This window comes from Diplotaxodon limnothrissa, linkage group LG5 (genome assembly GCF_057381915.1).
Source record: "Diplotaxodon limnothrissa isolate DT_005_m linkage group LG5, D_limnothrissa_male_GT1.1, whole genome shotgun sequence".
Classification (NCBI taxonomy): domain Eukaryota; kingdom Metazoa; phylum Chordata; class Actinopteri; order Cichliformes; family Cichlidae; genus Diplotaxodon; species Diplotaxodon limnothrissa.
Window position 1 is genome coordinate 37,631,455 of NC_140600.1, and position 16,173 is coordinate 37,647,627.

The 16,173-nt window shown below is 42.3% G+C and overlaps 1 protein-coding gene across 2 annotated transcripts in view; it reads left to right on the plus strand.

The window, feature by feature from the left end:
* kif5ab (kinesin family member 5A, b) overlaps positions 1 to 16,173 on the plus strand; it is a 77,966-nt gene that overhangs the window by 13,246 nt on the left and 48,547 nt on the right. For both annotated transcript variants that reach the window (XM_085354708.1, XM_085354710.1), the window contains exon 2: positions 13,915 to 14,002. In XM_085354708.1, the coding sequence (XP_085210834.1) occupies positions 13,915 to 14,002 (88 nt within the window). The remainder of the gene's footprint in view (positions 1 to 13,914; positions 14,003 to 16,173) is intronic.

The following is a 16,173-nucleotide window of genomic DNA, read 5'->3' on the forward strand; positions in this document are numbered from 1 at the left end:
AAAACCAGCTAAATCAGGGTTAGAAATATGAGGCGTTTCTTGGAAAATCTGCCCCACGTGTTAGAAATCAGAGTCCCTGCTTCCTTCCAGGCCATGTGAGGAATTACTGTTTAGGTAAATGCTATTCCCACTTTCACTCACTTGTTAAAATTTTGAATAAATTAGCTTTCAACATAAACTGCAAGTCATATCAAAAATTATGATATAGTAAGTCCATAAGCGCATTAGGAGGAATGTTTAGTAAGGTTATAAATCACGTAAGAAGTAGGGTACTTTTTCCACAGACTCATAAAAGACTTATAACCACTGGTGCTGCCTCCTGCTGGTCATTTAAAAGCACTTTTTAATGTGCTTTCACTTTGACTTGACTATTCAGACCTGGAGGGTGGATGCATCTGTTATGTGTGTGTTATCTCTACAATCAAGTGTGTACCAAGCAGAAGAAGGCTCGGCTGTGGTGAGTGTTTCAAGTGTGTGACTTTCCCGGAATATGAAGAACAGGATGAAATATTTGCTTTTGGCATTTTATTGCCTTTATCAATCTATCATTTCTGCTCATTTCTTTTCTGGCTGTCGTTGAAGTTCATCCGTCATGGCTTGCATTATAACAATCAATTAGTCTGTCTCCATTTCCTCATTTTGAAGTCACTCCAAGTCTTTCAATTTCTAACTTCGCTTTTTGTCCACTGGGAAGCTGCTGCTCCCGTTTTCTGGTCTGAGTCCCGGCGAACAAAGCCCAGTCTTTCCTTCCCATCTCCACTCCTCTGTCTCCCGTTTCCTTCATTCATCTTGATAAATTATGCAGAGTATCTCACTTTGATTCAGGAATAATTGCTCCACTTCTATCCGTGGATCTTTTATAAGCAACTTGATGTAGGAAAATAACTGATTAGAAGTGTGTTAACAAAGTAATGTTGGGTGATAAACCTCAGTTCCCCGAGCTAGCGATTAAGTGAAATTGCTACAAAAATGGCTCTGATGAGTACAAGATAGCTGAAAAAACAAAAAAATGAAGAAGAAGAAGAATACAACGCCACCACTGCATCTCTGCATCCAGACTTCACTACTGTACATGTGAACCTCACAGCCACTTTGCCCTCGAGGCACTATGCCAGTCGACTCTGCGAGTTGTCAGCCCAGTGAATTAGGGAAAACAGCAGTGATAGATAATATTGTGTGACTGGAGCTTTTGCAGTTGTGAGGGGTTTTCTGTTGTCGAGAAAAACGCTAATGATGCTGTTATCTGGGGCTTGAAGCCTGATTAGCCTGAAGAATGGTGCAGACATTGGCAGCTTGAGCTGCTACTCTCTCCTGTCATTCTCACTGTGCCTGTTTTCGCATTTCTGTGGGGAGAGAGAGGAGGGTTGATGAATTTGTGGGTAAGACTGATGCAAAGACTGACAGAGACCAAGATAAACTCTCACTTTGATTAGTGGAAATAGGACTTCCTTTGCCTCTGCCTCCTCTCTGCCCCCAGTCAAGCCTACACAGGAAGACCAAACATCTACAAACGAGCCAAAAAATGATCTCAATGTGTTGGAGAAGGAGAAACACATACACGGCCCAATTTTCCCATCATCTCCTCCAGCTCTTTCTGTCAAATTTTTACTAATGTCTCTCCTGGTTAGTGGAAGGGAAATGCACCCTGTGTTGGAAAGCATTATTCCCTCATTGCAAATGTTGGCAGTCACTAAATATTCAGCACAAGCAGAAGGTGTTATTTCCAGAATTAGCCTTTTCTTGCAGAAAGGTTGCTGTTTCTTTGAAATGCTCCTCACCAGAAACATAAAGGTCAAGTGACAGACCTCCATAAAGCAGTTTCCCATCAAATGACCTTGTGTGACCAAGCAAGTAATGCGTGTTGTCTGCCAGGAGCAAAGGTGGATGTAGCGTTGGGTAATTACGGAGCTGAAAAACCTCTCAGGGAAGAAGTGGATGTTAGGCACGATGCAGTGAAGCGTGTTACTTTCTCACGGTGAAGCGCTCTGTGCAGACTTTCTCATAGCAGCTGCTATTGTTGGTTTTGTAGCCGTGACTGAGTTGCTGTAACCTCGGCTGTGATTTCTCCTTAAAACGAAGCCCTGCAGAGTTTACTGTAATCAAAGTATTAGCTGTGGGCGGTTATCTTTTCAACTCTGTCGTTTTTAGCCTTTTTAACATGTGGCAAAGGGATTTGGTGCATTACTACTGTCTGTTGTCAGTAATTGAATAGCTGCAAAATTTAAACCACCTATCTAATATTGTGCTCGTCCTCCAAGTGCTGCCAGATCAGCTCTTTATTGGCTGCTTGGGAGTTGAGGAATAAAAACTTTAAACACAACTCCAAACATATTAGAAGTTTCAAGGTTAACTTGGTAATTTTGCCACTACTCCCTTGTCTTTAGACCCTCTGTAGGTTTTATGTGGATATACGTAGGACCGTGCATGAATAGATTCCCTTTCAGTTAGGTTTGCTTGACTATGATACAATTCAGTGTCGTAGTTTTGTAGACAAATACGTGGGCCAAAAAGTTAAACATGTGTAAAAAGCATCTTTGACTCTGCTTTTCCTTTTCAAATCCTGGAAAAATGATTACATCACCATTTTTGTTCATTCAGCTTTATGATCTGGAAACTGTAAATGATTTAATTGAAATAGTTTGAAGCACGTTTTACAAAGCCAGAGTGTTCAACTGTTTAGCGAATAGAGTCTGAGTCATATCTGTGATTTGTTTATCTGATATAAAATTTATAAAGAAAATATAAAGTTGAATGAACATCCTCAGTGTTGTTTTTCTGCTTTCTTTACTTGCTGCTTCATAATTTTGTGCATCTGCCAGATGGCTCTGGTTATGGTATAGTACGGATTTATCTGTGAAAACATCTGCTGTAGAAGAAGGGTTTGACAGTTCTATTGGTTTATCAGCATCGGGAGCCAGTTTCAGGTTGCCATTTAAAGCTGCTTTAGGGGGATGCTCATTTACATGGAAATTCCACGTTTTTCTTTTGGCTGGAACATATTGTTCTTCATCTTGTTGTTTGCACAAGGAGTTAGGAAAAGAGACTGACATATGCATGAGAATCAAAAACCATGTATGATATATATTTGAATGAATTCAAATTGAATCACGGATATGGATTCTTGGTCTGAAATGTGAGGCCAGTGTGGAAGTGCCTTTCTGACCAGTACGCAGCTACTTCTCATGTTGCAAAAAAAAATTAGATTGTGCAGAAATCTAGCAGAATTTATTATTTGTACATGCATTTACCTAGTGAGATGCATGTATTGTCACTGCCAATAGTTTTAAGCCTTTTTCCAACACAGCACAATTTTGATTTTATAAATTGTGGTCTAAATTATGCTAAAATAAGCACTAAAGCAGAGTTTGGCTAATTTTTGACTGGCAGGTTGCTTTTGTGTGAGCGAGTGGCGCCCTCGGTTCCTTAGTCAGATGCATCAGCTCACTTGTCATATCTGGTTTTAGAAAACAAGATGGCTTTAAATGCTCAAAACAGTCCATAAACTGATGGTTGATGGCAACACGGTTGCTATGTTTCTTTCTTTTTTTACATAAATATGATTGTGTGATCCCTGCCAAGCCCTCAGGTTGCTCTACAGGGTCCTAAACTCTGCCCTCCTCACATAATAATCTAAATTTGTCACTGACTGCTGCAGCCCTGTATTTCTCATTTCTTTGTCTTTTTAATGTATATTCTTTCATTTCCTCTTGTTCTTGTTGTCTGTTCTGCACCTCCTGGGTTTGTCGTTTTCTATTTTGATTGTATTTCTCTCTCTGTCTTTTTTGCTGATTATATAGCTTGATTTTACTACTTTATTTTCTGCTCTCTGATTATTGTCTCCTTGCACAGCTCGGTCTTGTAATTAATTGTCCATTCTTTGCCCGCTGGGGAAAAGTCTCACAGTTTCTGTTTTTTATTGCGGTTTTTGAACCTTTCTGTAACTCTCTCTTTGTCTGCGTCTTGGTGTTCCTCTCTCTCTCTCACTCTCGCAGCCCACTGCCTCTTTGTTTCCTGGCAGAAACAAAGAGGCACCCTGGCATGTGGGTGTTTAGCATGGCACACAGAGCTGAGGGCCATAGACAATGTCTGCATGTACAAATTTAATTGGATATATTATTTGCACGCATGCACATGCACACAAACACACACACTCACATATGCACACACTATGCTTCCCACGCTTGCATTTTTAACAGCGTCCACTCACGAAATTGAAAAGACATATGTTAGACTCTGCACTGAGGCAAACAAGCAGATGTAACAATACCTAACTGGACCAACAGGCCTGACAGAAAGATGGACGTGTAGATAGAAAGCTTACAGAATGTCTTGTATGCCGGTGCTATTATCACATTCATGCAGCACAGGAGCAGATTAGTGTTTTAGTGGAGACAGCATAACAAATGATGGGCAAAGGGCTGTTTTTTACCCAGCTTACATAACAGATTCATTTTATTCATCCCGATGAAGACCACATCATGACTCCTCTCCCTTCCCCTGTGCCTCCCTCCATAGTATTTAGCATGTGTGTAGTATATTATAAATGGCTCATTCGGAAGAGAGTCGGGGTTAATCAGTTCTGACGTGGAGCTTGTTTGTACCTGCAGCTGTGATTACAGCACAACAGCTCAGCTTATTGAGAAGTAGAATAGAAATAAAAAATTGAAGCTTGTATTTTGCCAAAGTGTTCCTGCAGTCTGTCACTAATAAAAGATAAAAGTGTAAAGTGGGAGGTCATTGCTGAAACACTCTGTTATTGTTACTCTGCAGTAATTCAGCGTGATTTTCACTGACCGTTGTTGGGGAGTGGCACAAATTGTATTTTTTTCTCCTCTAGTGCGACAACTTTAAAAAAATATATAGATTGAACAGAGTTCAATCTCTTGGCAGGTTGAAATAATACGTTTTATATAACCTCTATAAATTGTGTCAATATACTAGATTGGCCTAAGGGTTTTTGCTTATGGTGTTTATTTTTTGATTTATTTATAATTTTCTTTTTATTGAGGTGGATTATTTTAATGCACGCCGCAGTGCCAGCTTCATGTCACACCATAGCAACACTGAAAAGGATCACAAGCTGTTGTATAAAAAAAACACCCTACACATTTTCATTGTGATAAACCCATCCATCCATCCATCCATCCATCCAGCCACCCATCCGCAGCAGCAGAAGGCTAAGGAGAGTATTCCAGACGTCCCGATGACCTTATAACCACAGCTCCTGCAAGCAGTGTGGGTCTTGACCATGACTCATTTGTCCCCAGCCTCTCCCAGGATGCAAAAGAAATAATGCTGGACATGGGAGTTTAAGACCTTTCGTTCACAGGCTTCTGCCAGATGTTCACTTTTTGTTTGGCTTTGCTGTCCGTGAGCCTTCTCTTCACCATCTGGTCCAACTTACAACTAGGTGGTGGTCACTTAATACCTCCACTCCTTTCTTCATCTGAGTGTCCAAGACAAAAAAGTAAATCACTGTTTTTCGACCTAAGCAAATACACGTAAGAGCCACCTTATATGCAAACATGGTGTTTGTAAAGGCCAGCCCATGCCTAGCATAGAAGTCCAATAATGAACCAACACTCTGCTTTAGATCACTATGCAGTTCCTTTCCAAGAAAATGGAAAAACGCCACAATGATGATGCACAGCCGGGGGCTTGTAAGTGTCCCCACACCAGCATGGGCCAGTCTTGAAAAGGAGAGACCTGCTTTTCTCCAGAATCCTGGAGAAAAGCTAGATATCACTGTGTGCACCGGTGCACACAATGATATCTAGTCCCATCCTGCGCTAGCTCAGGTCCTCGTTGAAGAGGTGACATTCCGCATCTCAAAAATGAGTCTGCAATCCTGAGGGTCCACAGGTCCATGCCCCTTCCTTTGCCTGTCCCCATGGGCACTGGACCCACAGGGTTGCAAATCCATGTTATTTTTTGTGCCTGACCAAACCCCATGAGCACAGGCCTGGTAGTGATTGTGCTAAACCGTGTAAATAAAACTGAAATGCAAAACTACTGCACTGTCTAGTTGTTTGTCAAGGCAAAGATTCAGATTCTGTCTTTAAATGTCTTTTTAAAAAAGTAAGTGGGAGAGAATCAGAGCAGAGGTAAAAACCACACAGCATCATCTACATTAGCTCCAGCTACCTTAGAAACATCCACTTTTTTCCAGCTTCCTTAATCAAAAGAATATTTCATTGTAAGCAAAATATCATAACTTATATGTCTTATAGACTACTTAATTAAGTTAACAAGCTTCAAGCATTTTTTCTTCTGTGGTGGTGCAGTGTGAGGGACCAAGCAGCCAAAGCAAAGAGGACACAGGCAAAAAAATATCTTCAAAAAGGGTTTTCTTTATTTTAACCCTCAAAAAGTCCAAAATTAACAAAATTCAAAACCATACTTAGCAGGCCCATAAAACAGGTCAACTAAATATAACTCTACAAAAAGTAATTTCCAGAAACTTAAACAAAACAAAGTGAGACACAACTTAACTCACAAACTGACCTAATTAAAAAGACACATGAGGGTAGCTTTTATAATGATTTGGCCAAACCATTTGAACACAATAGGGGGGAAAACAAAAACACACACTAATATTAACTAAGCACAGAATAACCCAACTAAACCCAAAACACCCCTGCTCCTGGTAAGCCCATGGTTGGTCCTGCTGAGCAGGCATTTTGTCCCCAGAGTCCTCAGCCACGCCTTTTGCCCAGACAGGAAACAGCCACCGCCCAAACCCAGGTAACTCAAAGAAAGAGAAACATAATTAATATAACAAAACATTTTAGAAAAACCATACAATGCTACTATGTGCGCGCCTCATAATACCAGTGTTAGGTTTAACCAAATGATTAATGAATTATATTAATGAAGAATACTGCAAAGCAAAATAATAAAGTGAAAAATGGACTAATTTACCCCTGTGTGGCTGCTGCCATCACACACCCCCCCTCTTCAGGACTCTCGCTGGTACAGCGAGAGAGGAAGTCGGCGGTAACGTTGTTCTTCCCAGGAATGTGCTTGATGACAAACCGGAAAGGTTGCAGAGCAAGGTACCATCTTGTGATCCTTCCGTTCTTATCTTTCATCTTTTCCATCCACTGAAGTGCACTGTGATCCGTCTCCAGGGTGAATTCTCTTCCAAGAAGGTAGTACCTGAAGGAATCAAGGGCCCACTTGATTGCAAGGGCCTCCTTTTCCACTGTTGAATATCGAACCTCTCTCGGGAACAGCTTTCGGCTGATATAAGCAACAGGATGACGTTCTCCTTCCAAACCTTGAAGTAGCACTGCTCCCAGACCCCTATGAGATGCATCCGTTTGAAGGAAAAAGTGCTCATTAAAGTCTGGACTGTACAAAACTGGTTCGCTACTCAGTGATTGACCGATGTCCTTGAAAGCTGCTATAGCCTCCTCTGTCCAGTTAATCTGATTAGGACACTTGATGCCTATCAAGTCCGTTAGTAGAGCTGCCCTGGTGGAGAATCGTGGTATGAACCGACGATAAAAGCCTGCCATGCCCAAAAAGGATCTTAGTTGCTTCCTTGTCTGTGGGAGAGGACAAGACTCAATGGCTTGGATCTTACTGACCTGAGGCTTGATCACCCCATTCCCGATCACATGGCCCAGGTACGCAGTCTCAGCAGAGGCAAAAACACACTTAGAGGGGTTCACCGTCAACCCAGCAGTGCCAAGACGGTCGAAGACAGCATGCAGATGTTCCAAGTGTTCCTCCCATGTGGTGCTGTAGATGACAATATCATCAAGATATGCAGATGCAAAATCTGAGAAACCACATAGTACTTGGTCCATTAATCTCTGAAAGGTTGCTGGAGCCCCATGCAGCCCGAATGGCATCACTGTAAATTGGAAGAGACCCCAAGGTGTTCGAAAGGCAGTCAACTTCTTTGATCGCTCCGTTAGTGGCACCTGCCAATATCCCTTGCACAGGTCAAGTGTGGTCAAGTACTTTGCCTTCCCCAGCCGTTCCAGCAAATCATCAATGCGTGGTGTGGGGTATGAATCAAACAGTGATATTGAGTTTAGGTACCTGAAGTCTATACAGAACCTCATGCTTTCATCCTTCTTTGGCACCAGGACCACTGGATTACACCACTCACTCTTTGATGGCTCAATGATCCCCAAGGACAACATGAGGTCGATTTCCTTCTTCAGGGATATTAGCAGACGTTCAGGGATCCTGTAGCTCAAACGCTTTACTGCGACGCCCTCTTTAATGACAATGTCATGCTCAACAATATCTGTTCGGCCAGGATTCACTTGAAGCACCTCAGAGTTGCATGCAGCTCTCACCTGAAGCTGTTTATCATCTGGCAGATGACTAAGGTCAAAATCTACCACATCAGCAGAAGGCAAGTATTGCTCACCAACCTCTTCTTCCTCTGGCACACCCCTTATGAGCATCACCTCTGCTGTCTTTTCAGGGCGCTGCGCCCATTCCTTCAATAGATTTATGTGCAGAACCCTGCTGGAGCGTGGCTTTCCAGGGATGAACACTTGGTAAGTAGTGGACCCCAATTTCTTCTGAACCTCAAAGGGCCCTTGCCACTTAGCCAATAGCTTGTTGTTGTCAGTGGGGAGGAGCACCAACACCTTTTGTCCAGGACTAAAAGACCTCTGACGAGCTGCTCGGTCATACCAAAACTTCTGCTTCTGCTGGATTTTGGTCATATTTGACTGAGCAAGCTCACTCATTTTCTGCAGTCGCTCCCTCATCTGCACAACATAGGAAACAATGTTAACAGAGTCCATCTTTTCCTTGCCTCCCTCCCAGATGTTTCTTAGCAGGGCTAGAGGTCCTTGTACCTCATACCCATACAAAAGTTCGAACGGAGAGAAACCAGTGGAGGCTTGTGGCACTTCCCTGTAGGCAAAGAGAAGATAAGGAAGCCACTGATCCCAATCAGCACCATTCTTATCTACCACCTTCCGGAGCATCTGCTTCAGAGTCTGATTGAACCGTTCTGTTAGCCCATCAGTCTGAGGATGGTATGGGGTGGTCCTCAGGCTTCTAATGCCCAGCAGCTTGTACACCTGTTTTAGTAAGTTGGACATAAAGTTACTCCCCTGATCAGTCAGTATTTCCTGTGGGAACCCTACTCTTGCAAAGAGCTGTACAAGGCAGAAAGCTACTGATTTTGCCTTGATGGATTTCAGTGGGAAGACCTCTGGATATTTAGTTGCGTAATCAGTGATTACAAGCATATAGCGATTCCCTGACTTACTCTTCTCAACAGGTCCAACAATATCCATTCCGAGGCGCTCAAATGGGGTACCAATAATAGGCAGTGGTTGGAGTGGAGCTTTGGAAGGGACTTTGGAGGATGTCATCTGGCACTGAGGACAGCTCTTACAGAAGTAGGCTACATCTCTATGGAGGCCAGGCCAGAAAAAATGTTGTTTAATACGAGCTGTGGTTTTGTGCTTACCAAGGTGGCCAGACCAGGGAATAGAGTGTCCCAAATTAAGCACAGTTTCTCTAACCTCTTGGGGGACCACTAGCTTCAGAAGTGAGCCCATCTGATGGTAAAGTATGCCATTTTGCAAGACATAGTCACTTTTGTTAATGCCTGCCTCCTCTACTTGGTCCTTGTCTATTGCTCGCTGAAAACAGGAAGCTAAACTAGGATCAGTTTTTTGCAACTCTATTATATTGCCAGGAATTTGAAGTCCCAAAGGCAAGTCTGGGTCAGTATGCATTTCTGGGTGTACTATAGTATGCTGGAACTTCTCCTGTCTCCTCTGTCTGCGACTTTTCCGAGGCTTCACAAGTGCAACTTCCCATTCCTCATCAAAAAATGGCAAGGCACTGAAAACTTCTGAGGTTTCACTAGATTTTTGAGCTTGGGCTCTAGTAACAGCCACATTGCATTGATGATTCTGGTCTGACTCCAACAAATCAAAAAGCACTGGAAAATCTCGTCCCAGAATAGCTGAATAAGGCAGGTTATCAACCACCCCAACATTTAAAAGGTAAGTCTGTCCATTCACTTTAATGTACATGTCAGCTGTTGAGTACATCTTCTCATCTCCGTGCACACAACAAATGGGGATGGTATCACTGACACGGACAATATTGGGGGGCACAAAATCTCTGTGTATCAGTGTACGAGAACTGCCAGAATCAAGCAAAGCTCTTAAAGTTGTTCCATTAGCTTCAATTTTTATCATTTTAACCGTCTGGTCACACTGGAGCCCATGTTCAGCATGTGAACGTGGCATGAAACACATTTGAACCATCTTAGCTGAGGTTTTTGGGCACATTGGCTTTGTGTGGCCCTCTAACCCACAGAGGTAACAAACAATCTTTTTTGAATTTTTTAATGGTCTGCCAGCAAACTGGTTCTCACCCACAGGAGTTTTTTCTGCTGACAATGGCCTTTGATGATACATCTGGGCTGATTTGGGGCCTTCCTTTGGCATTTTATTTGCATTACAGGTCCAAGGTTGCCCTTTCCTCCTGGCAGCTACAAACACTTCTGCCAGCTCAGCTGCCTTCGCTGCAGAAGACGGATTGTGCTCTCGAATCCAAACCTGTAGCTCAGGGGACAACATTCTCAAATATTGTTCAAGGATGATTATTTCACCAATTTCTTGGTTCGTTTTACCTTTTGGCTGAATCCATTTCCCGTACAGATCTTTAAGTCGAGCATACAACTCCTTAGGGTTCTCATCAAGCCTGACTTCCAGTGAACGGAATCGCTGCCTGTAGGTCTCCGGGTTAACATCATACTTGGACAAAATTGCAGCTTTAACTTTGTCATAGCTGAGAGAGTCATCAATATCCATATGAACGTATGCCCCTCTTGCCTTGCCCGTTAGCAGTGGTATTAATCGAAAAACCCAGTCTGTTTTTTCCCAACGATATGCTAAGGCAATGCGTTCAAATGTAGTCAAAAAATGCTCAATATCATCACTATCAGTCAACTTTTCCAGTCTGGGTTCATGCAATGAAAACTGACCTGATAATGACTGACTGGATTCAGCTTGAGCTTGAGGAGAACTAGGAATGTGAGGTAGCTCCCTTGACTCTGGTGACTCTGTGGTAGGTAATGGTAGCTCTGGTACTGATGATGTCCGGGACTGCACCTCTAACTGTAAAAGCTGAAACTGATGTTGCAATGCTTTGAATTTTTGTTCTTGTCGTGCAGTTACCTCTTCTTGCCTTGCTTCCCGAGCCTCCTGTTGACCCATATGAGCTTGCAATATTGACATCAGATCTGACAGAGATGGCTCCCTTTCTTCAACCTCAGTGCTCTCCACCACTTCAGAGACTCCAATTTCCTCCTCAGCATCAGCTTCCTTCTGAACAGTTACTCCTTTCTTCTTTTCCACCTTTCCTCCACGATGCATTTTTCTTTTTTTTTTTCTGGGGGTGAAAAAGCCTCAAAGAAAAAAATACTGTGTCCTCAACTGGCAGATCCCACCGCTGCCACCATTTGTGAGGGACCAAGCAGCCAAAGCAAAGAGGACACAGGCAAAAAAATATCTTCAAAAAGGGTTTTCTTTATTTTAACCCTCAAAAAGTCCAAAATTAACAAAATTCAAAACCATACTTAGCAGGCCCATAAAACAGGTCAACTAAATATAACTCTACAAAAAGTAATTTCCAGAAACTTAAACAAAACAAAGTGAGACACAACTTAACTCACAAACTGACCTAATTAAAAAGACACATGAGGGTAGCTTTTATAATGATTTGGCCAAACCATTTGAACACAATAGGGGGGAAAACAAAAACACACACTAATATTAACTAAGCACAGAATAACCCAACTAAACCCAAAACACCCCTGCTCCTGGTAAGCCCATGGTTGGTCCTGCTGAGCAGGCATTTTGTCCCCAGAGTCCTCAGCCACGCCTTTTGCCCAGACAGGAAACAGCCACCGCCCAAACCCAGGTAACTCAAAGAAAGAGAAACATAATTAATATAACAAAACATTTTAGAAAAACCATACAATGCTACTATGTGCGCGCCTCATAATACCAGTGTTAGGTTTAACCAAATGATTAATGAATTATATTAATGAAGAATACTGCAAAGCAAAATAATAAAGTGAAAAATGGACTAATTTACCCCTGTGTGGCTGCTGCCATCACATGCAGTTTAATCTAACATTTCATTATTCATCATCACTTCCCTTTAATTCTTTAGCGATCATTAAAAATGACATAAATTCGTCGACCTATCCTTTTTGCTTTATTTTTTTCTCTTTTCTTTCCACCGGCCAAAGCAGAATACATAAATAGATATGACAAATAAATAAAATTTCATCTTAATGGAACTTTAAAACCAAATAACAAATGTGCTCAAAAGCCCAAAAAGAAAAACCATAAATTGTGAGTCAGTGAGCCATGCATCTTTGACAGAACTTATTACTCAAGCCACTGTAAACTGGAGCGCTGTGGGGTTTCGAGTTTATCTTGCTGTCCCATTTGGAACCTTCAGGAACAATGGGGCCCATCTGTAAAATTTTGGCGAAATTATTGTTGTATTTTATTCACAGTTGCTGATAGTACGGATAGTATGGATCACCGGGGTTTTTCTGATACAGCAATAATCATAGTTTAGATCATCCTCACAGGTCATATGCAATTTATGCAAAGGGCAGACATACATTCTTTATAGATCGTCTACCACTAAAACACATTTACATGATATGCAGGTTTGCAGCCATCCAGGTCATGGTGATCTAAGGAGTTGGAAAGAAAAGCAATAATTTACACGATCAATCGAAACAAACAAACGAAACAATAACCTGCAAGTTTCTGCTTGTGTTTTTCAGCTTTATTGCCACATCCTTGGTACGTGTCTTCTCCTTACAGTGAAGGTATGCCGTATTTGTGGGTGGTAGAGAAGGTCCTCGAGGCAATCAGCTGCTGTGAATCTTGTATACATATATAGTATATGCACCACGCACAGAAGCACAAGTGGGTCTGTTAGCAGTCAGGCATGCTTTTTGAAGGAGGCAAGACAGCTCCCAGTCACTGGATTTACATCAGCGCTTGCTCAAAGTAGAATAAACCCCGATCTTATTGACCACTTCAAGTGGTGTGTGTTACTAAATGTCCTGCACTGGGAAGATGAATCAATCCATTTAGCTGAACACTGAATGTCTTCACTTTCAGTCCAGACATGTGCGTTGAATTAGCTCATGTCTTCCCGTCTATGGGTAGTCGCAGGCTGGTCACCATGTTGACTTATTTAGCCCCACTGATGGTTCAGTCAGAGAAACAGGCTCTTCTTCCTTGCAGTCTTTATGCATTTTTTTTTAATTCTCCTTTTCTCAAATGCTGATTTCAGGTCATCTGCTGTCTTTCACTTTTTCTACACTGCCACTCGTCTTCTCTACGCCTCCACTCCATTTCTTCTCTCATCTCCATCACTTTGCTCTTGAAGTCCTTGAACGCTGCCTCTAATAGCCTTACCTCAGACGTGGTCTCTTTCTGTCTCTCTGTCTCTCTGGGTCAAACAACCTTTTGCTCAAAGCTCTACTCTACGCTGCGGTGCACTCATTCGAAACAACCACTGCCTCCATCAAATATACTCAGGATGCATATTGCACTAATCAAAAAGAGACAGTGGGCCTCTTAATGTGATATACACCCTGCTATTTCAGCCTACACACAGATGGACAGAGCATCCATAAACCATGTTCACTCTGCGTATAGGAAATATTGATGTGGCACTGCTTTATAGTGGCAATATGGGTTTACATAAATGTTTTAGTGAAAAACATGATGTGTCTCCGTCACGTGCGCTCTGCTTCGCAAAGTTCCCAAGATGCATTTTACAGCACATCACAGAGGAGGATGAGGTGCTGAGTATGATCTAAAGCGCGCTCTAAACTGTCTTTGTCATAGCTGACTGTGTTTGTGTTGGCCTCCACAGGGGAAGGCGTATGTGTTTGACCGAGTCTTCCCAACTAACAGCACACAGGAGCAGGTCTACAGCACCTGTGCCAAGCAGATAGTCAAAGGTGAGTCACATACATGGTTCTGTGGGGTTTTTTGTCTCCATGACGTATGAGTGACACAACAGCTGAGGGAAAAAACGACAGAGCACCTTGAATTACCATAATCGTGATATCCATGTTGGTGGTGTCACTTCACACTGACAATTCACTGGTGCATCCATTAGCACCTCCCTTACAAGATGCAAGAAAAAACTATTTCCATGACATGATGTAGTCACACGGCCTGCATGTAGGAGCATCACAATGCGCTGATTAATGACATGCATGCTTATCATTGCGCAGAAGGACCGGCATATCCAAGGGGCATATAGTTCAAACAAAACCATTACCTTCAACTTTTGAATCTTTTTCTCTTTCCCTTCCTTCTGTCTGCATCTCTTTATGTCTGTCTGCCTCTTTTTTCCCTGTTAGGGGCTCATTTTTCTCCCACCTTCAAAGTGAGTGTGGAACTCCATTGAACTAGTTCTAGATGGGGCATGAAAAAGATTGATTTGGCATGCAAGATTACTTGTAGGTGAGATTACCATGCAGGCTGAGAAAAAAAGAAATAAAAAGGCAGGATTGCTTTCACTGCGAGGTTGAAAAAAAATTCAAGGCAGGCAGTTAACGAAAGGAAGGCATGCGATAAGAAGTTAGATTTGAAATGCGTCAGGGGGAAAAGGTAACAGAGGGGGCAAGCTTGGTGAGAGCAAAGAGGTTTGGAAACCATATCCATATTTACACTTTCTCAGTTTTCTCATCTTACAGTGTCTTTTTTTGCCCTTTTCGTTGTTTTTTTCTTCACACTTGTGCCGTCGGGTTCTTTGCCCTTTTCAGTGTCTTTGTCTCAGACTCGTGCTGACTCTTCTCTTCTGTGTTTCCCTTTGTGAAGGTCTCTGTAGTTTAGCAATCTAGTGTCCCGCTGCCTTCATTTCCTTTCAATAACACATTCTTTAGTGTTTGCTTTTTTTTGTGCCACACTTCTGCGTTGTTCTCACTATGGTCAGCGTGGAAACAAAGGAAGACATGAACGAGAAGAGGCAGCAACACATGAAAACAGGAGAGAAAGAGGGTTCTGCATGGTTACAGCTGAGAGCCTTTGTGATGTGTCTGTGGTCAGCTGACCAGTGGCTGCTGGACTTCTGGGATGATATGTTTTTCTTTATCCATGTTTGACTTTTACCGCAGAGGTTTATTGGCCTCTGTCAGCACTATAACATCCAAGGGTGTATTTCTTTATAACCTCAGCTGGAGTGGAGGCGTTCTGCTATGGCTTCCACTAAGAAAAAGGGAAATATATCTGTAGTTGCTCTGTATTTCGCTGACTGCCTCCTGGTGACATTAATGCTGCAGGAAGTTGTTGTTTATTGTGTGTAGCCACAGAGGTCATTCGGCACCTAACCAAGCTTAAATACCACGTACCCCACAGAGCCAACAGGCTTATGAGGCTCAGATCAATCTAACTTTGCAAAGGTCAAACATATTTGTATTTCTCTGGGAACTTCCTGTCTGGTTGTTTTTGTATGCCGTTTAATTTCTGTCGCGATAAAACACGTTCACAAACAATTTTATCATTTTATTTTTTCATTCACTGCTACTCACACTGTAGAAACCTTGTGCACAGATTTAACAAATGTGGGTGAAGCAGTGAGAAGCCCAGAGCACAAAGCGCCGCCAAAGCTTACAGAGTTTCTGCTTGCTGAATGCTGGAGGGCAAACTGGCTCTTTTAGGCAACTCTGCTTCAAGGTTGAATTCAAATCAATCCGACTTTTTTCACGGCTGAAACAACAGGCCCTCTTATAATTGGTAAGAGGGCCTGTTGATAAGGGTATAATTAGTTTAACTGGTATGCAATCACACAACCTCTTTGACTGACACCTTGAGGTGCACAGAGTTGGCAGGTTTATTTAGATTTTAGCAAATTCAGTGTGATAATCTTACTATTAAAGGGGACCTACCATGTTTCTTTCCACATTCATATTTTCATTTCTGGACTCTATTAGAGTAGCTTTTCATAATTCATCGCTCAAAAATAATCCTTTTTTATTTTACAAAGGGTCTTGGTGACTCCTCTCCGTTCATCCACCATCTGAAAAAAGCCTTTTAGGATGACTCGCTTCATATCAACTCCTGACAGCCAGATCTTTGTATCTGAGATGACCATATTACAGAGTCTCCCTCTCTGACATCATGT